General features: G+C 35.0%; 7 protein-coding genes across 11 annotated transcripts; 4 read left to right on the forward strand and 3 right to left on the reverse strand.

Annotated features, from left to right (window-relative positions):
- The first annotated feature begins 2,861 nt into the window (after positions 1 to 2,861).
- LOC18030330 (bidirectional sugar transporter SWEET14) lies at positions 2,862 to 4,750 on the forward strand. 2 transcript variants are annotated; one of them, XM_006413291.2, is made up of 6 exons: positions 2,862 to 3,035; positions 3,171 to 3,207; positions 3,305 to 3,518; positions 3,614 to 3,775; positions 3,985 to 4,104; positions 4,478 to 4,750. In XM_006413291.2, exons 1-6 carry the CDS (start codon positions 2,996 to 2,998, stop codon positions 4,715 to 4,717), a joined length of 813 nt encoding a protein of 270 aa, XP_006413354.1. In that variant the 5' UTR covers positions 2,862 to 2,995; the 3' UTR covers positions 4,718 to 4,750. The 2 variants fall into 2 exon arrangements, with proteins under 2 accessions (XP_006413354.1, XP_024005550.1); XM_024149782.1 differs by lacking the exon at positions 2,862 to 3,035 and having other exon boundaries at positions 3,125 to 3,207.
- Positions 4,751 to 5,571: 821 nt separating this feature from the next.
- LOC18030331 (putative F-box/LRR-repeat protein At5g25860) lies at positions 5,572 to 7,038 on the forward strand. The gene has a single exon (XM_006413292.2). The coding sequence runs from the start codon at positions 5,572 to 5,574 to the stop codon at positions 7,036 to 7,038; it is 1,467 nt and encodes a 488-aa protein (XP_006413355.2).
- A 707-nt stretch (positions 7,039 to 7,745) lies between these two features.
- On the forward strand, positions 7,746 to 9,526 carry LOC18030332 (alpha-amylase 1). Its single transcript, XM_006413293.2, has 4 exons — positions 7,746 to 7,865; positions 7,973 to 8,536; positions 8,618 to 8,995; positions 9,143 to 9,526. The coding sequence occupies exons 1-4, from the start codon at positions 7,770 to 7,772 to the stop codon at positions 9,416 to 9,418; spliced, it is 1,314 nt and encodes a 437-aa protein (XP_006413356.1). The 5' UTR covers positions 7,746 to 7,769; the 3' UTR covers positions 9,419 to 9,526.
- A 405-nt stretch (positions 9,527 to 9,931) lies between these two features.
- On the forward strand, positions 9,932 to 12,058 carry LOC18030333 (membrane-anchored ubiquitin-fold protein 3). Of its 2 annotated transcripts, none has more exons than XM_006413295.2 (4): positions 9,932 to 10,127; positions 10,230 to 10,476; positions 10,761 to 10,931; positions 11,651 to 12,058. In XM_006413295.2, the coding sequence occupies exons 2-4, from the start codon at positions 10,347 to 10,349 to the stop codon at positions 11,704 to 11,706; spliced, it is 357 nt and encodes a 118-aa protein (XP_006413358.1). In that variant the 5' UTR covers positions 9,932 to 10,127; positions 10,230 to 10,346; the 3' UTR covers positions 11,707 to 12,058. The 2 variants fall into 2 exon arrangements, with proteins under 2 accessions (XP_006413358.1, XP_006413359.1); XM_006413296.2 differs by having other exon boundaries at positions 9,932 to 10,097.
- A 1,301-nt stretch (positions 12,059 to 13,359) lies between these two features.
- Positions 13,360 to 13,761, reverse strand: LOC18030334 (S-protein homolog 20). The gene has a single exon (XM_006413297.1). The coding sequence runs from the start codon at positions 13,759 to 13,761 to the stop codon at positions 13,360 to 13,362; it is 402 nt and encodes a 133-aa protein (XP_006413360.1).
- A 2,537-nt stretch (positions 13,762 to 16,298) lies between these two features.
- LOC18030335 (protein TAPETUM DETERMINANT 1) lies at positions 16,299 to 18,693 on the reverse strand. 3 transcript variants are annotated; one of them, XM_024149535.1, is made up of 4 exons: positions 18,582 to 18,693; positions 17,750 to 17,928; positions 17,571 to 17,660; positions 16,299 to 16,812 (listed from the first exon to the last, which is right to left on the reverse strand). In XM_024149535.1, the coding sequence occupies exons 2-4, from the start codon at positions 17,835 to 17,837 to the stop codon at positions 16,463 to 16,465; spliced, it is 528 nt and encodes a 175-aa protein (XP_024005303.1). In that variant the 5' UTR covers positions 17,838 to 17,928; positions 18,582 to 18,693; the 3' UTR covers positions 16,299 to 16,462. The 3 variants fall into 3 exon arrangements, with proteins under 3 accessions (XP_024005303.1, XP_006413361.2, XP_024005302.1); XM_006413298.2 differs by having other exon boundaries at positions 17,565 to 17,660; XM_024149534.1 differs by lacking the exon at positions 18,582 to 18,693 and adding an exon at positions 18,382 to 18,417 and having other exon boundaries at positions 17,565 to 17,660.
- Positions 18,694 to 20,838: 2,145 nt separating this feature from the next.
- On the reverse strand, positions 20,839 to 25,674 carry LOC18030336 (protein MICRORCHIDIA 7). Its single transcript, XM_006413299.2, has 19 exons — positions 25,098 to 25,674; positions 24,887 to 24,961; positions 24,759 to 24,793; positions 24,582 to 24,660; positions 24,366 to 24,458; positions 24,204 to 24,288; positions 23,988 to 24,063; positions 23,422 to 23,550; positions 23,078 to 23,176; positions 22,892 to 22,993; positions 22,471 to 22,632; positions 22,273 to 22,368; positions 22,108 to 22,159; positions 21,923 to 22,034; positions 21,753 to 21,823; positions 21,539 to 21,657; positions 21,397 to 21,453; positions 21,191 to 21,313; positions 20,839 to 21,094 (listed from the first exon to the last, which is right to left on the reverse strand). Exons 1-19 carry the CDS (start codon positions 25,573 to 25,575, stop codon positions 21,014 to 21,016), a joined length of 2,124 nt encoding a protein of 707 aa, XP_006413362.1. The 5' UTR covers positions 25,576 to 25,674; the 3' UTR covers positions 20,839 to 21,013.
- Positions 25,675 to 26,396: the final 722 nt, after the last annotated feature.

Here is a 26,396-nt window from a genome sequence, read left to right on the forward strand (position 1 = left end):
TGACTAGCTCACTCATTTTCACCAACCTCACACATTACATACATATACGTAAAAATCTGACGGTGGTCATGAGGCATCACGACTATTCCTGAAAGTATAGTGTTGATTAAAATTATCTTGTCGCTTGAACTTCTAAATTCAGCATTTTTGACATGCCACCTTTCATTTAGTACTCACTATCAAGTTTAATTTGATTTTGATTCATGTTTCATTAGTGCTCTATAGAGAATTCTTTTAAATTTTTACTTTTTTTTTGTTAACTCCATTTTTTATAATAGTAAATAAATTGTGTATTTTACGGTGACCTAATAAATGGAAATGGAAGTCCATTAGGGTAGTTTCAATAAAACTTAAATTCACAAAATTGACAAAAAAAAAATTAAGAAACAAAAAAGTTTGAACAATTGGTTAAATAAATAAAAACCTTCAAAAATCATCGAACCACTATCTAATTTGACAATGAATAAGCTATTTAACTGGTTTTATTTCGAAAGGTTAAAAAAACACATAATCTCTGACAACCTGTGGTTTAATATCGTCACTGCTGTAAAACACATAATCACTTTGTAATCATAATTACAATTGAGACGGTTTTTAAATAAGTATTTATATCAATCTAGTTTGGTGTTTAGTATTAAGTAATCTGAATCTAGTCTAGACTCCGATGAAAAAAAACTCTTCATTATGTAATGTTTTCTCATTTAATATTGGGTATTTTCATGTTTTCAACTAATTTTGTCTTTGAAATAACTTTTTTTAGCTATAACCATGATTTTTTTAGTTCAAGTTTTTTTTAAAACGTAAAATTCATTGCAAAAAGTATTCATGTACAAGCCTTGAATGTAATATAAACATAATTTCAAATACAAATTCACAAAAATAGCCTAATAACTTCTCCTTGATCCTTAATGGACACCTCTCACTTAAAACCATTTTTGAGGAGTAGTTCACAATGGGTACGGGAACGAAGGTACAGACTCTTTATAAGTTAATTAAACGAACATGTTTGTTTTGGCATTTTTAAGTAAAACGAGTATGTGTTCAGAATTTTAAGATATATAATTTTTTAGCTAATTTATTATGTGAATTTTAAACGTACTTAAGAAAAAATTTTGTAGCTAGTCATTTAGATATATTGATGATTTTCTTATAAAGAAAATAAATAAACAATTAATATAGTCTTATTTCAAATTCCAAAAAAAATAATGAAAATCTATTTTCTGATTGTCACATGCATAATTACTAATAAATAGAGCAATGGATTTTAACTTAAAACATAGAATGTTAGCTTAAGTAACGCTAGTTGAATGTTACTGAATTTCATATTATTTTATGACATAAAAATGGATTATCTAAGAAGTCATTGGAAATCTGTTGTTGGATACGATAATATTTGTGTAGATAATTGGATTAACATGAAAAAAGTAGCCAAGTGGAACATCAAGAAGCATGATGGTGAATCTTACCTATACGGTTTACACACGCGACAATCGCGTCTAGAGATGAAACGCACTATTCTTTGTTTTATACATTTAGTGTTTGCTTTTCTTGTAGAGACGTTTATATACATTATCACAGGGACAACATCTAAATATTATTAATATTGGTGGTTTTGAGAACTAATAAAATAAATTTAGTTAAGGACCTAATTTTGGCTGCCAAATCAGGAAGTTCAAGAGTGCTCAAAGACAACATAAACTATGTCACACGTGGCGGACACCTAAACGCTCATTTTTACTGGTACGAAGAACAAAAAGAGCGAACATGGGTTGTGTACCTCAATGGACCGTCGATATGTAACGATTCGGAATGGGAACTATAACTTTCGCAATCATTTTTTTTTGTCCTGGCATGGATTAATCTTCCGCCTATTTTTACTTTAATAAATATGGTTTTAGCCAAAAAAAAATAAAAAATGTTGCAAACGATAGTTTCTTTCACCTCAGAGACCGTAGATAGTTGAATTGTCATGTCGTTAGATAGCTGATGACAAAATCCACCCTTTCTAAATAGTTAGAACCATTGTAGCATTATGTGAGGATAAAATTGGAATAACTCTTTTTTTTGGTCAAAAAATTGGACTAATTAACTTCTATCATGATATATATACAAATATAATGATTGATGGCAAATTTTCTATTATGCATAAAAAAATATTCCTTCTCTAAATGCATCATCGTGCTCAATCTTGGATTCCGTATGACTAAAATTTCCCTCTTGTAGTCTTGTAGCCAGTTAAACTAACTTTAATGGAGTGCTGATCATGGTAAATATTACCATGCGAACTTTCGAATAGATCACAAATCATAAACACATACATTGCTATACGTATATTTGTGCGCTATTTTCCAGTCCTGGTAGAATACTGGAAAATTAGATGATTGTATAAATATATTGATGAAAGATAACAATCAAATTTATTTATTGAATATATATTATAGGCCGCTTAATCGGTATTTATTTAAATGGTTCGCTAGAAAGCTAATAGCCGATCAATGGTTTATTTTATTGGTCATGCCAAAAGAACAAATCACTAATACGTTTAGCTCATTTATTTATTATTTATTTGGTTTAAAGGAAAAAGAAAGCTCACTTATATGATTACGATAATAATATAAACCAAGGTTTGGCATAAAAGTTTGACACAAATACAATACACGCCAAGAGTGCATACCACATAAAATTATCGAATATTTTCCGTTTTTAAAAAACTTTAGAAATATCTGAGACCATCAATATGCGATGTTCTTCTCTCTTTCTCTGATACCACGAAAACGACGACGTCCTCAGCATGTAAACCTTGTATTCTTACACATATAACCCTCTCTCTATATATAGTGTGTACCATTGGCCTCGTTGTTAAACTCATATCGTAGAAAACTCAATTAGAGCTATCAAGAGTTGAAGATCTCCTCTTGTTTCCTTGTTCATTTTCTTTGCTAATCCCACTGAAAAGTAGAAGGATACTCGAGAGCTCATTCACAAAACAACCAAAATGGCTCTAAACGTATTGGCATTTACATTCGGAATCATGGGTAAGTATCTAATTAAGCTTTCATAAACAAACATCAAATTTATACAAAAATATATATACTATGTATACTCTCAATCTTAAAACAACTATATGTCAATATTAACCACGTTATCTACACTATATGTATTTCTTGTAGGCAACATCATATCGTTCATCGTTTTCTTGGCACCAGTGTAAGCATCATCAATCCAGACACTCTCTTTCGTTTGTTTTATACTTAACATATAATAATAAAAAATGTTTATGATATTATTTTTCATGTACGTGTAGGCCAACTTTTTTTAGAATCTACAAGAAAAAATCGATAGAAGGATTTCAATCACTTCCCTATGTATCAGCGCTCTTTAGCGCGATGCTATGGATTTACTACGCTATGCAGAAAGATGGATCAGGCTTCCTTCTGATTACCATAAACGCCGTGGGGTGCTTCATTGAAACCATCTACATCGTCCTCTTCATCACTTATGCTAACAAGAAGGCTAGAGTACGCTTAGACCATATCATTTCTTTTGGTATATTAAAATATGCACTTAGTGAAATGAATTGGTTTTTAGCTAATAATATCAAGCAACGCTGCAGGTATCAACTTTAAAGGTTCTTGGGCTCTTGAATTTCTTGGGTTTCGCCGCTATTGTTCTTGTCTGCGAGCTCTTGACCAAAGCATCGAACCGTGAGAAAGTCCTTGGAGGGATTTGCGTCGGATTTTCAGTTTGTGTTTTCGCAGCTCCTTTAAGTATCATGGTACGTACGTACTTATGGCAAGTATAAAGGGACGTTTGAATATCTAAACGAGCCATGCTAATTCCGATGAGGAATATAATACACTCTAAAAAAAAACAATATCTCTAAGCTTTTTGACTTTCTGTTTCTGGAAATAGCAAACTCTTTATGTTTACGTATATTATATAGTTTAACTAACATGTGAAAAGTAAAAAATATTGATGATGCAGAGAGTGGTGATACGAACAAAGAGTGTGGAGTTTATGCCCTTTTCTCTATCATTGTTTCTTACACTCAGCGCCATTACGTGGCTTTTCTACGGTCTTGCTATTAAAGACTTCTACGTTGCGGTGAGTTTTTTTTTTCTTTTTTTCATTACTAATTACATTGCATTTTAAATCTTTTATAAGCCTATATATAATACTGGACAGCTCAACATAGTATCATATATTTTTATGGGTGGTTCAAGGGAAAAGAGTTTCCACCACCTTTTGTCTCTTTTTCCCCAATTCCTTCTATATAAAGAAGCCGAATATATTATTTGAGCCGTACGCTACTTTTGCTATAGGCTTCTACAATCATAATTTATATGATTGCGTCAAAGAAACCGAGATTGTACAACTAAAATATTTATCTTTTTATCTGTCGGCGATTAATGGGATTACTGTTCCCAAAAATGATTAATGGCATTACTGATATGCATGATTACTTTCTTGATTGAAGCTTCCAAATATATTGGGTGCGTTTCTCGGAGCAGTTCAAATGATTCTCTACGTCATATTCAAGTACTACAAAGGCCCAAAGGCTGATGACACAGAGAAACCCAAAACGGTGTCGGATCACTCCATCGACATGGTCAAGCTTGCGTCCACTCCAGCAGCTTCCGGTGATTTGGCGGTTAATCCTCAAACTCATGGTGGTGATTTAGAGGGTCAGATGGAAAAGAACCAAATCCAAACTTAAGGAGTTTTTTATATTACGTTCGAATTAGTGATTTTATCAATGTTGTACTGTTGAGTCGTGTTTCTCTAGCTTGTACTACGACGTCGTCTTCCTTTCTTTCTTTTTTTTTTCACTCTCGTCATTTTGTTTCGAAATATCTCGAAATTGTACTATCCTTCAAAATTTATGTACGTAATTACGTATGTTTGAATTCTAGAAAATAGTTTTGATTGTTCTGTTCTTATAAATACTTAGGTTCTCCTAATTTGGCTGACTAGAAATGAAATGAAAACTCAAAGTAATGAATTACCTGAACATTCACCACTCACAAGCGAGTTCTAAAAAAACATCCATTTTGATGTACTAATTACATTTAAGTATATAACCTCTCAACATGTCCTCTCTTTTTTATAATTAAGGTCACCATGTCGAATCGACTAGTACAACAATTAAAAGTCATGCACGTAACTTTCTTTGGCCAATTGGAACAAGAAAATGAAAATCTGATGCAATGAACTAACTTGATCTGAAGCGAGTGACACCAAACAAAAAAAATTGTTTTGTGTCATTGTGTGCTTTCGCTAGTAGTTTCTTTATTGAGTATTTACCTAAGCATGTCGAATATTTGTATCAAAGGGGTGGGAAAAAAAAAAATGTTTTTGACAAGAAATTCATGCGCGTAATTAACTACTTAAGACTTTGGGCTTTATGATTCTTCTAAGAAAAAGTTATCGTTACTGCCCAATCACTCTTCTAACAGCCCAAACCACATATTTACTGTATTGGTTTACCTAGAAAAATTTTCACCCTCAACTCAAATCGTCAATATTCTAATTTATTTTTTCCACTGCTAATTAACTAGGGCTTCTTGGATGATGTGTCTCATGAAAGCCAAAAAGGTGGGATCATCTTCTTGGTCTAGAGATGCAATGAATATCAACACTCTTCCAGATGAAATACTTGCGCAGATCTTGTCTTTTCTTCCAACAAAACGAGCTGTTTCTACATGCATCCTCTCCAAAAGGTGGAGGAATCTGTTTCCATTGATGAATCTTCTCTTTGCTTCTCAAAATCATTTATACTTTGACGACTCGGAATTACTGCATCCCGAGAATCATTACTTAGACGACTCGGTTATAATGACGAAGTATACACGCTTAGGAGAGGGGCGGGAATTATATTTAGTGTGTTATTGTAAAGGTGGAAAGCGTAAAGTTATTAGCGAGAAGAACGATGTGCACCGAGGATTCGGGGATTTCGTGGATAAAGCACTTTCCGGTCGCATGACCATAAAGAAGCTCACGCTAAAACTTCTTTCCGGTAGTATCTCTGTCGCTCTTATCAACAAATGGACACGCATTGCCCTGGACCGAGGTCTCGTGGATCTTGATCTGCGTATAAGAACGGGATCGTTTAAAGAGAAAGCACATCATTCTTCTAATGCTGTCTTCACAAGCAAGACGCTGGTTAAGCTAACATTAGGAATAGAGGTTCATCGTATGCGAGTACGTTTACCAAAAGTGTTCCTTCCTGTGCTAAAGAGTCTCTTCCTCCATGGAATTCTGTTTAGATGCCATGACTTGTGCTTTAAGTTGCTTCCTGGTTGTCCAACACTTGAGGAACTATCCTTAGAATATTACCCACAGAGGCTTCGAATGTTTGTACAACATGTGACAGAGTTAAGTATATCCAACAATACCCTCAAGAGACTCACACTTCACTACAATAGCTGTTGTGACATCTCTCCAGTCATGAAGTTCAACACACCGAGTCTTGTTTACCTCGACTTCTCTGGTCTTGCCTTGCATTATAAGTCACTTGCCTGTTTCTTGGATTCCCTTGTCGAAGCCAAACTAGATGTTGATATGCCACGGTATTACATTCATCTCAGTCGTCCATCTATGATCATTAATTGGATGAGCAACGTCAAGAACCTTTCCCTTTCTTCTACTTCTGTTAAGCTTATCCACTCAAGCGGTACGGAATTAATTCCTTACTTTGTAAACCTTGTTAAGCTTTCTTTAGAGAGTAATACAACACAAGGTTGGCAAGTGCTTCCGAGTCTGCTCAACAAATCTCCAAAACTTGAAACTTTGGTCCTCAAGGGCTTGCACTGTGTAAGAAATGAGGGAGTCCACATTGATCCAAGCCAAGTGAAAGTGTTGGAGATGTATGGTTTTAGAGGAAGTGGTGGAGAATTTAGTCAATCCAAGCGCTTTTTACGTCAAATGCAGTCTCTTCAAGTGATGAAAGTGGAAATTGATGCTGATTATAACAAAAGACTGCAACTCATCACTGATCTTTTTGCTCTTTCATCTAAATGCCAAATCCAGTTATTTTGAGATTCACAACCTCTCCTAGTACTTTATTTTGCGTTTCGGTTTAATATTTGATTCGGGTGTTATGGATTAAATTTTTTTGTCTTAAGGAATTTGTTTGGTTTGAGTTAACTTTCACGTGAACTCATGAGAGACCGGAGTAAGGCAACTCAAATCGTCAAACGCTTACAAGGAAGGACCTTACGCAAAGGAGACCAAATTTGACTTGATGTGGTGTTATTCGATTTGACCAATTGAGTGAGGTTTTCAAAAATATTTTGTGTATATGAATTTGGAATAAAACAATGTATGTGAATTTGGAATGTTTTGATGGAATTTAATGAATTCATTACAATGTATGTAAGTAGAATTTTTTTTTTTATATAACTTTATTTGCATTTGCGTGTAATGTATATTGGGATTATAAGTTTATCTCATTGTTTTATTTTTCCAAATCATCTAGATTCCACCAAAATGATAAAACTTTTAGAATCTATTACAAGTAAAATTGTATTTTGAATTAAGTCAAAGAAATACTTATCCAATAACAATGGATTATACTTTCAAATACATAATAGACTGTATTCATATACTTAAATTGAGAGCTAGGAACAGAGAGAGGGACAAGTTTTGCCTTATAGAAGAAAAATAATCAGAGCCGTGTCGTTGAGGATACGTTACTCTAGAAGCTTTAGTGTCAACAATAATAATACTTAAATGCAAAGAGAGCAGAGGAATTCAGATAAGGGACCAAAATGACTTGTCTCAATGAAACGTTACTCTTGTCTTGTCTTCTCGCTTTCCTCGTCTTCTTTCCAACCTTCACGTTTTCCACCTTATTATTGTTTCAGGTGAGTATACACAAACACTATACATACACTATACACTCTCTAATACAGTTTTCTGTTTCGCCGATTCGAGAATTGGGTTAGTGAAAAAACATCATCTTTGACGACAGGGTTTCAAATGGGAATCATGGAAGCAAGAAGGAGGATTCTACAATTCTCTACAAAACTCCATCGACGACATTAGCAACTCTGGAATCACTCATATCTGGCTTCCTCCTCCTTCTCAATCCGTTTCTCCTGAAGGGTACTTACCGGGAAAGCTCTACGATTTGAACAGCTCCAAATACGGTTCAGAGACGGAATTGAAGTCACTAATCGCAGCACTGAATCAAAGAGGAATAAAATCCGTGGCTGATATTGTGATTAACCACAGAACAGGTGAGAGGAAAGACGATCACTGTGGGTATTGTTATTTCGAAGGTGGGACTAGCGATGGTCGTCTAGACTGGGACCCTTCCTTCGTCTGTCGCGACGATCCTAAATTTCCCGGCACCGGAAACTCCGACACCGGCAAAGATTTCGATGGTGCGCCAGACATCGACCACCTTAACCCAAGGGTTCAAAAGGAGCTGTCGGAATGGATGAACTGGCTCAAATCTGAAATCGGATTCAGTGGTTGGAGATTCGATTTCGTTCGAGGTTATGCTCCTTCCATCACCAAATCATACGTAAAGGTCAGCCTTTTTTAATAAAGCTTTGATTTTTCATTTTTCTTTCTCTGCGATTGATTGAGTTTGGGTTTTGTGGGTACGCAGAATACTTCGCCGGAATTTGCGGTTGGTGAGAAATGGGACGATATGAAGTACGGAGGAGACGGCAAACCGGAGTATGATCAGGACGAGCATCGGTCGGCTCTCAGACACTGGATCGAGGAAGCAGGTGGTGGTGGTGGTGTCTTGACAGCTTTTGATTTCACGACCAAAGGGATCTTACAGTCTGCGGTCGGAGGTGAGCTTTGGAGACTAAAGGACTCGCAGGGAAAGCCGCCTGGTCTTATCGGAATCATGCCCGGAAATGCAGTCACTTTCGTAGATAACCACGATACCATCAGACCAAACACGTGGGCTTTTCCTTCCGATAAAGTCTTGCTTGGATACGTTTATATTCTTACTCACCCAGGCACTCCTTGCATCGTAAGTAGACTGGTCTAATCTGGCTGTAGAATCGGTTCGGTTTTAGACATTGACTTTTTAGATCCAATTCGGCTTGGTATATATAGAACTATAGTTCTCCAATATGCATGAGGCGATCTTGATGAAGTGATGTTTTTATTGTCGCAGTTTTATAGTCATTACATGGAATGGGGTCTAAAAGATAGTATCACGAAGTTGGTTGCAATCAGGAAGAGAAATGGCATTGGTAGCACAAGCTCTGTTACGATCAAAGCGGCCGAGTCGGATCTCTACTTGGCTGTGATTGATGACAAGGTTATCATGAAGATTGGGCCCAAGATGGATTTGGGAACTCTCGTTCCTTCCAACTATGCTCTAGCTTATTCAGGTCTTGATTGTGCTGTATGGGAGAAACAGTTACGCAATTACTCAATTTCTCTATAAGTAAAAAAAAAAGTAACCGAATGTATCTATTTCCGTATCTTGGTTATATGTTAAGATGTATAATGAAATAAATATTATAAATAAATTACTAGAGTTTTCTATTCTAATGATTTGCAATAATGCTAATGAATTAGGGCTCGAGTTAGTTTGAGTTTTGGGTGTGGGGCATGTCGGTAGAGGTGATAAGTAAGTAGTCAGTTGACAAAATAAAGAAAACAACACTTAACACTTTAGATATTACAAGAAAAATATCTTTTGGTAGAAGACCAAAATATCTTTCAACCTAGAATAGTAAAATATGTAATTTGTCCCTACGAGAGGTACATAATTATCATTGTCTAACAAAACAATACCGCCAAAACTGAAATCTATTCTACAAGAAAATTTTGGTGGGAACAGTTAAAATTGAGTAAATTCCAAAATTCGACAGAAACGTCGCCGTTTCGTTACTATATATAAAAAGTAGAAGACGTCGGCTTGATGAGAAGTAGAAAAGACGACGAAAAAGAAAAAGGAAAAGAAAAAAAAAAAAGGGAGGTGAAAAACCGTTCGGCTTTGAGAAGTTCCCAAAGGAAAAGTTTGGATATTTGGTGGACTCTTGAGAGCTTTCGTCAAAAGCTTTTCCTTCCTTCCTTCCTTCTTCCTCTTTTTCTTCCCACACCTCATCAAAGATCACAAGGTGAAATCGAGCAAGAGCTACTATTATTCTGTATTGATCTCTCCTGATTCTCGTTTATATATCTCCTTTTTTTTTTGTTTCTACCCTATTTCGAAGCGAGCTCTGATTCTACTTTTTCTTTTGTGTTTGCAGATTAGAACTATTTCAGATCTGAAAAGAGCTGTGTTTAAGGCTGGTTTCTGAGAGTCCGGGATTGGTGATCGGAGCTGGATTTTGGTGGTATCGGAGGTCTGAGATAAGTCAACGGATATGCCGGAGGAGGAGTCGATAGATATCAAATTCAGGCTATACGATGGCTCCGATATCGGACCGTTTCGGTATTCAGCGGCGTCCACGGTTGATTTTTTGAAGCAGAGGGTCGTCTCTGATTGGCCCAAAGGTTAGTCACGATTTTGCAAGTCTCGCTATTCCGTGATCGGTGTCCCTTTTTCCTCAATTCTGCTCCTTGTCTTTAGAAATTTCTAGTTTTTTCACGAAATTCGTGTTTACTGTCGGTAGAAAGATGCGCGATTTAGAGCTGTAGATGGTTTTTAGTCTTGGATGATTTAGTCCACTTGAAGTTATGATTGAGAAAAAGAAAACGGAAGTCTGTGTGAATTATGGTAATTCAGAGCATCAGTTTTGTGAAATTTTAGCTTTGTTTGATTGTGCTTTCTTTTTTAGGCAAAACGGTTGTGCCAAAAGGGATAAACGAAGTCAAGCTGATCAGCTCGGGTAAGATCTTGGAGAACAGCAAAACTGTTGGCCAGTGTAAGACACCGTTTGGAGATATTGCAGGTGGTGTCATTGTGATGCATGTTGTTGTACAGCCATCTCTAGCAAAAACCAAAACAGGTAAAATGTTTTTTTTTGTCTCTTCTCCTCTCTTGCTTATCAGAAATTTTTTTACTTTTCATAGAGATCTTTGTTTACTTGGAGCTTCCCACATATTAAGCTTCTTCCAATATTTCATCAGTCTTGTGTTATTTATCTTGTCACATGTATGGCTTATTATTTTCGTTTTCTGGCACAAATCTTACTTTTCATAATGTCATCTGCCGCTAGTGATACATAAGGCTGATATTAAGTGTTCATCCGCTAACACGTGGTACATCAGCAAGTTGGTCAGTGTGACTAGGATTGGTATAACTAGTAAATGTATCAGATGGTTAGTGGTCTTCAGTATACTTGGTCTGGGAGAGTAGGGTATGGCCATAGAATTCATCCCTAAGTTTCTGGTTTGTTATTTTTGTTTCGATACATAAGTGAGAAATAAAGCAAATTCAGCGTCAAACCTAACAAATGCATGCTATGAGGGAGGGAATAGCCTTGGATTCAGTGTTGGTCGTCATGATCAGCCACTAGTATGAACTTTGTTTCACTCAAACCTTCTATAGAATTGCTCTCGCTTTTAAATCTTCGTTGTTAAGCTAAACCCATCCAAAATGTTTGTCAACCATAAACTTTTGTATCCATGATTTGCACAAAATTGATCAAATGATTGAAACTGAGTCTGTGATTTCTAGGACAGTGTTAAGGAATTCTAACAGTTGAATACCGGTTTGATTGAACAGAGAAGAAGGTCGATAAAGCACCCAAGGCGGTTATATGCACATGCACCATTTTGTGAAGGGAGCAAGACATGTATCATACAGACCATATCAATTCTTCAGGTACAGAAGAAAACAAAGACAAAAAGAATGGTAAAGGCAAAGTAAAGCTTCCCTTTTAAGCTGTGGAGTATCATAACCTCGAAATGCAAAGCTTTGAATGTGTAGAAAATGATTAGATTCTTTTGAAGTACATCATATGTTGTCCCTTGTTTGTTTTTTTTTTTGTTAACACTATCTGGTATATCATTCGCGTCCCAACGTCTTGTAATAAACAGAAGTTGTATAGGTTACTAGTAGCTCTAAAGGATTACGTGTGATGAAGATAATTTATGTATCTATGAAAGAAGAAAAAAATTGTGCCTTTATTCTCATCCATTCTTCCTTTCACACCATTATATTTTGTTTTTACTGTTTAGTGCGTCCGAGGAAAAGAATTTTGTAACATTGGAGAAATACCCGCCAAGAACCATATAACCGCAAGGTTAAAAAAAAAAGGAAGAACCATACAACCGCTATTTATAATAATCCTCGTTTAAAATTGTTCGTGAATGATTACAACTTTTAATTTCTCATTCATAGGTGAACTCTCTTCATCATACTGCCACATCAGCATCTGAACGGAAGACACCTGTTCTTTCAACTAATTAATAAATTATAAATTTTAAAATAAAAAATTAAAAACTAATTAATACTACTACTTCTAACTTAACTATTATATTTAATGTTTATTTCATATGTATTTATGTTCATAACTATTAAATTACATTAATATTAAGGCTTTTCACATTCCTAACAAAAATATATAAACAACATTTCTAACTTTTTACATTTCTAACTTTTTGGTATTCGTCTAAAACTTTTTAATAATTTTTTATACTAACTTGATACTTTTCTTCCGGCTTATCCTCATCATAAACGTTTTTTTCGAAGTTTGTTGTATGAAAAATGTAAAGATGTAGTGTTATCTTCATTCAAAGATTTGGCGGTTTTTATGAGTCAAATATGATATTATTATAGCTGCATTTTATTGTGAAACATAAAGTATGAGTTGGTTCTTGCAGAATCAAGGCAATTGTACATGTCATAAATTTGAGAACATTAAAAATTGGAGGTAATTATATGTTTTCAATCAATTCAACCAAAAAAATATGACTTTTATCTACGTCTTTTTTACTTATAACATGTTTATGATTTCTAGAATAGTAGAATAATTTTCTTAATTACCATATTTCAAATCCTTAAAAAAGTTATTTGTTTTACAAAGAATTTATTTTTAAAAAACCTAAGTAAAATATTATATATATATATATCAACACAAATATATTTTTTAAAATATTATGTGAAACAAAACCTGTGCGTATGCGCGGGTACAAGTCTAGTATGTATAAAGTTCGTTGACAAAAAATATAGTAATATATGCATCAACTTTGTATAACTTTTGTTTTGCTAATGACCAAAGTAAACTGATAGCTTTCATTAAATTGATCCAAAGGCTAACTAAGCCTACGCGAGCCAAGCAATTATAACCATAACTTCTTGTTTAGCCTTTGGATTTGGAATTTGTTGTTTTATTAATAGTGGTTTGGATTAAATTTCATCATACAAGAGATCTTATAAAGATAAAAATACAAAGACAATTCATAACATTATAATGATTGCTACCACGTTTTTCAATACTGATTAGTATTCCATGGGAAACATGTTTCTTTACCCGTTAATCTACATGGGCCACTAGGTCTTATACTCCAAACACACGGATGACCTTCACATGTTTTTAAATCTCTGGCCACCACAAAAATATCAAACCATTTAGACTGATTTCCCCATTGAAAATGACAAAAAAACAGAGTCGTGCCCCAAAAGTTAAGAGATTCTCTGAATCCATAGTGTTGATGAAAGGTTAAAGATTGTGATCCGAGATCTTTGTTCTTCGATTTGCAGTGTAGTCCCAGTTGAACGTTTGGACCAATATCATTGATGATGTCCACGGATATATGCTCACAAAGACCACCAAAGAGCAAACACATGAATATAACACTAAATATCATGTGAAATGACGATGAGCCACACATTATGATTTATGAATACCTTATAGTTTAAGTCTATTACATCTAAAGTTAAGTCTTCACTATCCCTGTATTTATACTATTAGTTTTTCTAGGAGTCATTTAAGATAGCCAATGCGGGCAAAACGTTACTTATGGGTTTTTTTCCACCTATACTTTAGGTTTGACTTTGCTATTTTATATTTTTTCTTTTCCTTGACTTATTTTATTTGGAAATATTTCCAACTATAATATGTATTCAAATCTAAATTAACAAAGACACATATAAACCAAGTTGCCTTTTATCATCGCATTAAATTGCAAATTTCAATCAGATATCATGTATGCCTTAGTTAGAGAGAAAGATATATATTACATGATTTGCGTTTTTGTTAGTATCTTTGACCGATGATTTTGGTAATTAAAAACCACATTCAAGATTTTGTATATATCTTTTTGCATTTCTAATATTACTTTTCCTGCTTATTTGATTTGATATTTATTTATTATCAAAATAATTTTGAGGGGGCTACAAGAGGAAAGTCTAAAACAAAAGTTTCGAAGCCCATAATGTATGTTCACCGACATGGGCCATAATGTCTGTATTTGCCAAATTCGTTCTTGATTATGGGCTGTCTCCGAAAATCTTGGATACTGAGCGACTGTCTGCCATTCTAACAACTCTTGCTCTTATATTTGACATTTGAGAGGTAAAACTCAAATTTTCTTTGCATCCTTATTGTTTTTCTCTTATGTGGTGATCTTAAAAAATAGTTTGAAAAAAAGACTACAGGCAGACAAGACTTGCTATGACTGCCAAAATCTTTGCTCAGATAGTTATCATGAGCATTATTGAGTAAGTCACTGATGCTTTGTACAAATCATCACATTCATTAATTACATTTTCATTTTCCTAATCAATGTTTATATATATGTACAGACCACTGTTGGAGCAAAATTTGTACTATGCAGGGATGCAGCTAACCACACCAACATTCCCTTATGGGATGTCCAACCTACTCCCAGTTATAACCTTTATCAAGGCCTGTGTATTCAAGTAAATCTATAGTGTCGGGATAATGAAATGAATATGTTTCATACATTTGTTTTTTTGTTGTTTGTGTGTATAATTAGAATTGTCTGTCTGTATTCTCCGTTTTGCAGATTTGAGAAAGTGGCTAGTCACACTAACCAGGGCAAAGCAAAGATGCTCGGAACGTGTGTGCCAGTTGTAGAAAAAAAAAATATATATATATATATATATTAGATATAATTTAACTATCTAAATGTCTCTGAACATAATAAATAGTTTTTTTTCTCTTAGTTTTTCTTTAAAATTTGTTGATATTTTGCATATATTATGCTTTTAAACTTTAACAAAAAAATATTTTAACATAATACATACATTAATATTAGAATTTTGTATACTGTTTTTAAAATTTTCAAAATAAATTAACTACATTTACTTGACGATATTAAAATATAAATATATGCCAAAAAACTAATATGATAAATATATATATATATATATTTTTAAGAATTTGGAAGACTCCGTCTCCGTTGTTGTCAAGGCCAACTGAATCAATAAGGGGGGTTATTGGGAGTTAGATTTATGAAGATTTTAGTTGATTTTAAAAATATGAGATTTGTCAAATTTTTAAGAGTTTTGTTGGATTTGTAAAATTGAGAGAGAGTTCTATGGATTTAAACAATCTATTAAAAAATTTTTAATATGACAGATTTTGAGAATCCAAGGGATATAAGTAGTATTTTGAGAATCATGATTTATGAATTAAATTATAAAGAATCATTATGCCAATAACACTAGATTATAACAGAATCATAGAATCATTTAAATGCAGACTTTTTGAATAACAATGGATTTTGATTAGATTATAAAAATCATCATATCAATAACAACTGATTTTTATAATCTCTAAATGAATAACAGAGGAATCTATTAAGAATGTAAAAATCCACAAACCAGTAACTATAGAATCTTAAACTCTAAAAATCTTTATAAATCAACTCTCTAATAACACCCCCTAAATTTGTTGCCCTCAATGGCTACTATGATGTATACGGCTGTTATGATAAAAATAGGCTTCACTATACTGTCTTCACCGCACACACCAAAATTCGTTCTTTCTAACCTTATACAATGTTTAAGCCCACTATATTAATTTAAAACCCACTACAATGCCATAACATTTTGTTTCAAAACATTCTAAATATTTTGCTACTACGGTACTTTCATTAGGTGTTAATTTACGGTTTCGAACTTTGATGCGTCCAAAGAAAGGAGCGAGAAACTGTTTAAGTCATACCGTGAGGATAATTTGTAATGAGCAAGATGGGCTTAAAACCCGAACCAGGTTCGAACTCGAGCTTGCGTCATATATAGGTTCTTTCCCTAAGTGGTTTAATCAACTTGGCCCAATAGACTTGTTCTAGGGGCTATCCTAAATCCTGAGGATTTTGACTTTTTCTGACTACTAGTAGCCATAGGTTATAAGTATTGAGTAGAGCTTTTGTAGAGGAAAAAAAGAGTGATATATTCTTCTTATCTATCACTGTTGCTCCAAACGATTTACATCCCAAGAGAACAAAATAACCCAAAAGAGGATGATTAATCTCATATTTTCCGTATCTTAATTTTCCCTTGTTTCTACTATCTTATAATATCCTATAAAAGCTAAAAGGAAAAGAAAAAAAAAAGTTCTATCCTTTAAGAACAGGTGACGAAGGAGACAGAGAGAGGATAAGGGAAAGTGTTGGCGTATTGGAAAGAGAGTGTGGAGCCATAAGGCAAAGGCTTGCCGTTGTTGACGAGACAGTCGTCGTAGTGAATACGCTTGAAGAGTCTCGGGTTTATCAACTTAGCCGAGCTGAACCAACCGCAGCTGATGTGGATCCTCGATATCTTGCATCCAGACATACACTGGTTCGTTATCTCCACCCTGTAACCCGGTATTCCGTTCGGCATTGGTTCGGTTGCTACTTGGTTCACCACTATGTCTGACCCTTTGCACTTCTCTCCGATCCTCTCTGGCTCTGCCCTCGTGTCTGCCTTTTTTCCTTTTTTAAGAAAGAAAAGAAAACAGAGGAATTTGAGTTACAATGTTACATACACGGCTAAGAATATGACGATGTAATGTTGAAAAACTATTGAAAACTTTCTAATTTCAGAAATGATAATGACTCCATTAATTACGCATTGACATTCGAAAATTCAAACTCTAGAAAAATATATGTAAATATTGGAGTAGAAAATGGAAAGAACTGTTCATTTGACAGCTGGATGAAGTAGGAAGCTATTTTTGCCACTGTTTAAACCCATTACTCTACAGATTTCATGCCATCTCCAGTCAACAGTCAACAAGTAATACATTATCATCAACCAATTTTCCCGGAAAACAACTCAACATTTCTTATTTTTCTTACTTAGTAACAAATTCAAACATATAAGAATATTCAACACAAATCCGTTATTTGAAGAGACTCTCTAAAGATAATGTGTATTTTGTTTTTATTCTTAGACAAGTCATGAGGCTCTTAAAATTCTTGAAGGGCCCACCAAAAAGTATACCGAAGGAAGAAAGAAAACAAAAGGAGGCAAGAAAACACAGACGTGCAAAAGACTGACGAACGCTGTGAAAAAACAAATAAGGACGACGAACGAACAAACGCATCAGAAAGTTGTGTTTGCAGAGAGTTTCTGAGCACCAAACAAAGCAAATAACAAATCCCCATTTCACGAGGAACTTTTACGCAATTTGGGAAAAACCAACACAAAGCACCAATCACTGATTTGGTAAAATCAAAAATACCTTTACCAGGAGAGAGACGAAGCATTTTCCGATGCGTATAGGTCGTCGATAACGTCGTCGTTTTGGTCAAATCCGGATCATCCCTAAGCTCCACGCCTGAGATTTCAACCATTAATACCCTCAGCAACATAAAAGACACTGTTTCGAAAACAAACTGAATCTACATTTGATTTATGAATCTGTACCGCCGGAGGCCACGACGGAGACGGAAGCCATGCCGCAAAGCAAGTATGAGAGAATCGCCGCCGATAACAGAAGTCGCCGCCGGTTCATGTGCACAAACGTCGGGAATGTATATTTGATGGTGAAGCTGACTACTCGGATTCTCTGTTTCTCTGCGTCGACGTGACTAATACCGGAAAATCTGTAAAAATCAGAGGAAAGAGAACGAACAACTTTTTTCAGTATCTTATCACACGACTTGTATCATGTTATCATCCATCATATCAATGAACAGTAAATTAGTGGAAAATCGCGGCTCCTATACTACTATCCGCTTTTTCTCTGATTTGAAATACGAGAATCTGTTGCAGAAATTTGAAAATCCTTTGACCAGAAACAAAAATCTAACGCGGAAAAGAGAGACGAGAGACAGAGAGAGAAGCTTAAACCATAAAATTGGAGAAAACCATGAGGAGATGCATTATCGCATAAACAGTTTCTGGAAAACTTCCTCGTAGCAACACGAAAATAGCTCAAATAGCAGAAGAAATTGAATACGCAAATCAAATCAAGGAACGAGACTAATCGATTCAGCTCCAGGCAAATCACATCCAAAAACGACTAAAATGAAAGAAAAAAGGTAAAAGTGAGAAACCGAGATCGATTTTCCTGGAAAAAATCTGTGACGGGAATCAAACAGAAAGCAGGAGCGTATAAAGAAGGTGAAGCAAAGCAAACAAACAAACAAAAGGTAAGATCAGAGGATAGAGAAAAAAATAAGCAAAAAAAATCTTAGAATACATATCTCTACAGATTGTCGTGTACGCCCGTACAAAATTACAGAGAGTTACTCACCTTTTTATCTTTCGTCGACTTTCTTCTGCGAGTGGGTGTCGCCGAGGTAGAAGAAGACGAAGAGATAGAGAGAAAGAGTCTCTCTGAGAGAAAAGAGAATGTGAGAGGGTTCTCGTCTGTGTTACATTACACACCACAGACGCATTTATAGTCCAACATTCTCGACTGTGACTTTTTTATATTTTCTTTATAATTTCTCCATAGCTTTAGTAACTACTACAATGAATATTTTTTGTAACAATATTAGATCAATGTTTCTTTTACTCGAATGTTGAATAACAATTGCGATAAATTTATATATACTTGTTACAATATAGTACTTCCACTTGTCCACAACTCAATTGACACATTAACTCTTGTATTCTTTTCATTAATTTGTTAAATTGATAGACTAACTCTTATATGGTTTAGAATTTTTTTTTTTTTTTTTGCGGTTATGTGTATTATTTAGTTTCAATATTTTTTTGCGCGAAAATATATGGACCACCACATGTAGTGTTAACAATCCTTGAAAATTGATTGAAATAATAAAAACCGTTATAAACTTTAGGAATAAATTATTGTGAGAATCCCGCTCGTGTCCAAACCAAAAATGGATTGGTACGTTTGAGGCAGTTGGTAAAATAATACTACTAGTGTAGAAAATGGCCAAGGAAAATCTCAGAATATAAAAGAATATAAAAGAATATAAGGGTAGAAATGTAATTTGAGAAAATCTTTAACTTTGGATCGATCCAGTGGGAGGTGAGAAGGGGAATGATTGGCTAATATTATTAGTATCAGTTTAAGAAGATTGGGTAATTATTAATGTGTGTAAATTGTGATATTATATTGTCACATCCTCACGTGGGGAGTATCAGAAGCACACGAGTCGGCATTTATGAAGGCGATGACGATGTTTTTGTACCAACTCTGTATCCTTGTTCCTATTGTTTTTTTAAGTCCTAGTTTTCAATTTCAAACTAAAGAAAGACAATGTGATGAATATATGATATATATCGTATAAGATTGTTTGAACTTCAAAAAAACGTGTTACGTGATACGGTTATTAATTTTTTTTTCAAATGATGAATATTGAATTGGATTGATTGTATTCCAAGAAATTAAATATTAAGTCTAAATTATTGTTTAGAATTTTATGTTGTATATACTGTCAAGTGTTGAACTCTTTTACGAATTTGGTGAAGATAAAACACTCCATCATACATTCTTTTAGAGATATTTTTGTTTTGATAGAAGATAGTTTTATCGGATTTAATTGTTTGATTAAGCTTTTTTTGTCTTCGCTGGCTGAATGAATCTTCTAGCTACCAATAATCTTTTATCAAACATAGTTGCGAAAATGGAAAATTAAGTCGTGGCCAATAAACATGCGCCAAAATCGTCATAACATCAACTAAAATAGTTCATATTTTTGTTTGTTTGGGAAAAGCCTATCAAACGGATTTGTTCAATAAATAATCAAAAACTGTGGAAAGAAAATGAAAGAAAACAAAATAAACAAAATAAAAAATACCAACTTAACTTTGATCTTATAGACCGGAAAAAAAGGAAACTTGAGAATTCGATTCTATAAACGAAAGTAAGGTTGAAACAAAAGCCATGCCAACAGACCGAAGTAATCCGAAAAAGTGAAAACAGATGAGATCCCAAAATGACAAGTTGACTCTTTTGTTTTAGCATTTCTTCGCAGTTTAAAAGAGTTTTCTTATAAAATATGAATAAATGTTGCATATTTAAAAGTTTCAAAAGAATGTGGGGTTTTCAAAGTTTTAAAGGATTTTAAGGATGTATCCTGTATTTGTATATATTGTCTGTCAATATGCGATAAATGCGCTACAAAGAAGGCATTTTTTTGGCTTTGACAGACAACACGATATGTCATTGATACAACAGAGTTTTGCAGAGCTTTGGTCTGCTCTTCTCAACCTTTCCCATGCCCTTCTCTATATTTTTTTTTGTTTTTTGTCATTTTTGTTGTTGTTGGATGATTCCATTTCTTTGGTTGACCTTATTAAAAGCAAACACGCTTCTCTCTTTTCAAAAAAATAAAATAAAAATAGTAGCTTTGAAATCTCCTGACATCAAATCAAACAAATATCAATTCTTATTCTTATATAGCAAAGGTATCAAAATAAATATAATCCAAGAACCAAGTCAACCCAAATTATTACTTATTCTGGTTGGTTACAATCGTTAATGTTACAAATATGGCAATTGGCAACTGCTAACGCTAGAGATTGGTAAGTTTGTTTAAAAAAAAAAAAAAAAAAAAATCAAAGGCCTAACACATTGAGAAATGTTACAATTTCCTACCAATTACACTAATCTACAACATGTATCCCAAACCCATGCAGGTCGAGCCACAAATCAAATAGAGATACCTTTTCATAATTAAACCTCCATATATATATATATGCAAGTTCAATGTTTTAACGTCTCCAGCTCGGGCCTTTAGATCCCTCCAGCTTTTTAATCTTATTCAACAGCTCTTCGATCATGTTAGACGCCTCCTGCAATAAAATGTTTGGTTTTATTTAAGGTGAGCATATAAAAGTGATAATCAAACGAGTTATAATGGAGAAAGGTCTGTTTAATGGATGAGGAACCTCTAGCTTATTTCTCAGAATTTCTTCCTCTCCATCACGTCGGTCTCTTTCCTCCGAGAATATCTCGATTAGACTCTCTTTCTCTTTGCTCATTTCTTCTATTGTTTCTCTTGCTAATTTAACCTATATCAACCATGGAGGAATCCATCAGGTTTGCAAGCAAACTGTAGTGAGAGAGTTAATAAGACAGAAAGTAGGAACCATACCTCAGCTTCAAGTGCCTTGCTGCGCTCTTTCTCACGTCGCAGCTCCGCTTGCAATGACTGAGAGTAACATGGAAATATGAGAGATAAAATACAATACAAAAAGTCCTCCTTTCTTTGTTGAGATTTTAGTGGAGATATTTACCAGTTCACCATCTTTCCCAGATGCTGCATGGTATACACCATCGCCCCCTTTGTGATTCGGATATGAGCTTGTGTTGAACTTGTCAGAAGCTGATGGAGGATCATTTTCTGGTGATGTGTCTACAATTGATAAAACGTTTTCAAATGCTTGTTTCCTACGACATTTCTCATTGATTCTTGCTATGGACATTTAAAACCAACAAAAGAAATTGTACCTCTGTCATCATAACCGTTTACAGACTTGTATCGCCTGGGTGCATAGCCGATTTTGTGACAATTGGTCCTCCTGATGAAATTAAAATGGAAACAATATTAGCCCTGAAAACATCCAAGTCAAGATTAAGAAAGCGGGGATTTTGTAGCAACATGAGAAAAGAATCAGGACCAATAAATCTTCTGCATTTGAACTAGACGTGACTCGAGTCTAGAGAGAACTGTTGTACGCTCAAACCCTTGCTTATCATGAGCAGGCTCAATAAAATTAGCTTCAAGAACACCTAGTAGCAGAAGAAACTGGCATTGTCATCTTCACCTAAAGTTAGCGAGTAAAATATTATACAACTTTATTACCTATGACCCCACGACCATCACTGCCTGCTGCATTCCATATCCTCCAAAATGGCTGATAAAACAAGTTAGAAAGCAATACATGAGAATATGAAGTCTATTATATCTCCTGTTAATTAAAGGCCTAGAGTTTTGGCACGCAATAACATCAGTTAAGCAGAAGGAAACCTTGATGAGACGATTTTTGTGGTAGACATTAAAGCCTTGAACATCTACATGATGATTTGCGTCCTTCACAAATCCTATAGTTACAACGGCAGCCATCTGATAACAAAAGTAACCAGCTTTAAACTATAACTCCAAGATCCTGGCTTGCAATAAATAGCACTACAAGAAGGCTGGTCTACTGAAGTTGTTAAAACATACATTAAAATCCTTGACATATGTATCGGCACCATACTGAGGTCGATATGTGATCTGCTCAGTCTGCATCATGTCATTCACTACGTTGTGGTGCTCAACATCTCTCCCTCGCAGTATGATACGAAACGAAGGTGGAATTCTTAGGTAGAGGATTGATACATAACTCTGGCAACACATGTCGAAAATATGTGAGAATGAATTTGTAGAATAGGACATGTAGCCAATTTGAACAAGATTCACAATCATATTCCTATTTAAGCTAATGGGATCTCCCCACCATCACATGAATGTAGGAAACTTTCAAGAACCATTACAGTCGTAACCAGCATGAGACTGACTAGAGAGATAATTTAGCAAAAAATAACATCCTACTTGCTGTAAGCTGAAACAATAAATGAAAGATATGGGAAGTACAAGTTTTTACCCTTAGTGAGTGCTTGAATGTTAGGAAGTGCCTAGAATTAGGAAACTGAGAAGCCATTTTAATGTTTTTCTCATCTCGATTGACGCCTCTAAGTTGGATGTCCTACAGATAAACAATATGTTATGCATAACAAAGGTGTGCATCATCTCAGACAATAATACACATACAATGAGCAAAAACACATACTTCGGGATCAGCATCAAAATCAAGCTCTAACATCCCTTGGTCATCTTCCCACAGGTTATATATGATTATACGAGTGCCACGATCGTTCATTTGTTCAAACTACAACAATTAAGCAACACAATAGTGAGAACATTTGCTCAGAGACAGTAAAAGGGTGGTAATATAAGAAAACCCTTATCAAATGCGTGATAGAGGACAAAATCCAGATCATATTGCTCAGAGAGTACTGAAATAATCATCATAATTGACTCTTTCTTTTTGCCTCTCCTTGGTACTAAAGGCTTTCATGGAAAGTTTCATTAGTACGAATAAGTGACTGAGCAACTGCAAAGGAAATTATTAACCTGACTTAGAAGATCTTCTTCACTAGAGAATGGCGACCATTGAAGTATTGTTTTCACATTCTTATCCCAATCACTTAGACAAGACCGGACTAATTTACTCCATTCAGATTCCCTTCTTTCGTAGTCAAGCTGGTCATTTAAATCACATCACAAGAGAATATAAAGATAAAATGGATACAATATTCATCAAAATTTTAAAAATAGATCTTGCGGACATGAAACATCTTCAATGGCAGCAGATATGCGTGCACAGTTAAGAAACAAACTTGGTCACAATGATGAGCCAGCAATGCTGAAAAATTTACACTATGATATACAAGCATAGGTACTGAGAGAGAAGGGAACAATCATGACTTTGCCACTGGAATTACCTAGTCATATCTCATAAATTTAGTTCAGCTTACATAAAATCTACTACCATTACAAAGAACCCTGATATCAAGTGGATATTCGTTCATTTAGAAAAATGGGGGTACATAAGACATTTAAAAAGAGAAACCAAGTGGGAGACCATGGAGTTTATAAAAAAAAACAATGACACACACAATCAAACAAAGAGAGATTACCATGGGTACAACAATGTCCTCCTTTCCTGTGCTCCTCAGAAATGTATATGATAGGAGTCCGATGCTCTGCGTAGAGCTAAAACCAACATAAGGTAAAATAAACTATAACAGAAAAATCATAACTAAAGCCTGTTGTTCAGTTTCTTCAGTAGTGAGAATACAATCCACTTAAAACGATTAAAATCATACTACCAGAAAGGAGATAAAACAACTAACCTCTTTCCATCTTTTCCAGGGCAGCGCGAGAATACAATGACATCAGCTCCAAGTCTCATTGTACTAGTCTTAAAACCATTGCCATCTATAAGCAGTAAACGAGTTAAGCGTTTTCCTCCAAACACATAATACCTATCACTGGTTTTGACAAAGTAAAATTACATTGTCCAATAGTGTTTACAAGTTTGCTTTTGGCAGAGTATCCTAGAGACATGCATTGTCGCATTTTTTCAGGATCCATCCCACCTCCATTATCTGCATTTTAAACATTGAGGATCGAGAAGTGGACAAAAGATCAGCACTTTAAGCAACCGATAACCACATGAATAAAACAGGGAAGAGATGCTTTGAGATAATATGCTAATTAAAATGTTATACCTTCAATTAACAACATCCTGTCTCCTGCTTTCTTGTTTTCGAGCATGTCTACATTAACCTGAGTTGCTCCACTGGCAACCTGATATCAAAGAGAAAACATTACTACAAATTCGAAGCTAAATGCGCTTCTGTCTGTGTAATACTATAGTATAAAGAAGTTAAGAAAATTAAACCCACCTCATCCAAAGCATTATCCAAAAGCTCTGCAAAAGCTGCACAAGAGAACATGTAAAAACAACTAAGCCTATAAAAGAAGAAGAGACAAGCTCTACTGTAAATGTAGTCAACAACAACAAAAAAAATACCTCCAAGAGCCCATTTGTGACTGGTAGCATTAGAATGTAAGAACTTGGGATGGACTCTTACATGATCAAACCCACCTGAGACACATAATCAATCCATGTCAAAGAACCAAACAGAATCTCATCTCAGGTCTTGTTCCTTATCAACATTCCAAATTCTGTTTCCAATATTACAGCTCAAGAAACAAGAAATTTCATTGCTTTGTGTGTTTACCTGAAGAAACATCCCAATTACCACCAGGTGGTCCTTCGTAATCCCCAGCTTTCCAGAACTGCTTACAACTACCAACTCTAACGGACGGCGTCCCCGAGGACGTCGACGGTGGCGGCGGAGGAGGCGGCATTGACATGAACACATTGCACGGATCCGCCGGATTACCATGCGTCACGTTTCCCGGCGGAATCGATTGGTAGAATCCTTCAGGCAACACGACGGCAAGCTCATCCACCGTTGCTCTCTTCACGTCGTTCCTCTCAACTTCCGAGGAACCTCCCAAAGCATCTCGTGTTCTCTTGGCACCGACGGGGTTTACTGAATTATACCTTCGTTCGGTGCTTCCTACTTCATCTAACCCGCCGGCGTTTCCCTCTAAGTCGGAGTCATCGCTGCTACCGAGATCGATTACAGTTACAGGTTCTTCTTCTCGAGAAGTAGAAGTTGGTAATACCTCTTGCTTCACTTCGTTATCCATTAATTAGTAATGGACAGGAAGAGTTTGACTAAGAGTCAAAAAGAAAATTTTTGAGAACTCAAAAAAAAAATCAAACTTCTGGTGCTACGCTGCGGTTCGCCGGCGACGGGCGAGAGAGAATGCTATAAAACGCGACAAGCGGCGGAATTATCTAAAAGAAGAAGAGAAGCAGTAACAAAGGGTTTTACTTCATTTTCCACGTGTGTGTTACTTTCTTTTACAGTTTTACTTGGTTTCTGTTTTTTCTTTTGTCGGCTACTTTGACTTTATTAATAAGTAAAATCTATACTTTGGTTTATGTGAGGACTCATTTATTTTGTTTTGTCGGCATGTGAACACTCATTTAACCAACAGAGAAGAAACTTAAGAATTACAACTCTTGTTCTTTCTTCTTCATGACCAAAGCCATTTCAACATAATGTAATACAATTTCATCTCACAATGTAGATAAGTTTAGTAAATCAGACATTATTGTGCACATTCTATGATGACTTGGAAGCAAAAGGTGGGTTCAATCATTACAATTCTCAACAACTAACTTCGTAATGCCTAACTAGATATAGGCGATTTCATGCAAAAATGTTATTCATATGATAGGAGGAGAGAGAATTGGATTCAAACACTCTTCACTCTTCAATGTGCAAATTAAATAAAAATTAGATTCGTTCAAAAATGAAAGCCTTGGGATGGTCTAATTCATCCTCTGAGCGGCTTCTTTGGCTAGAATCCTCTCCTTAGCCTTAGTCTTGGCCTGAGATTTGGATCACATTATCCCACCTCCCCATTTCTTCCTGTATTCATCATATTTGTCATTGAAGTTT

Source organism: Eutrema salsugineum, unplaced genomic scaffold (genome assembly GCF_000478725.1).
Source record: "Eutrema salsugineum unplaced genomic scaffold, Eutsalg1_0 scaffold_1, whole genome shotgun sequence".
Classification (NCBI taxonomy): Eukaryota; Viridiplantae; Streptophyta; class Magnoliopsida; order Brassicales; family Brassicaceae; genus Eutrema; species Eutrema salsugineum.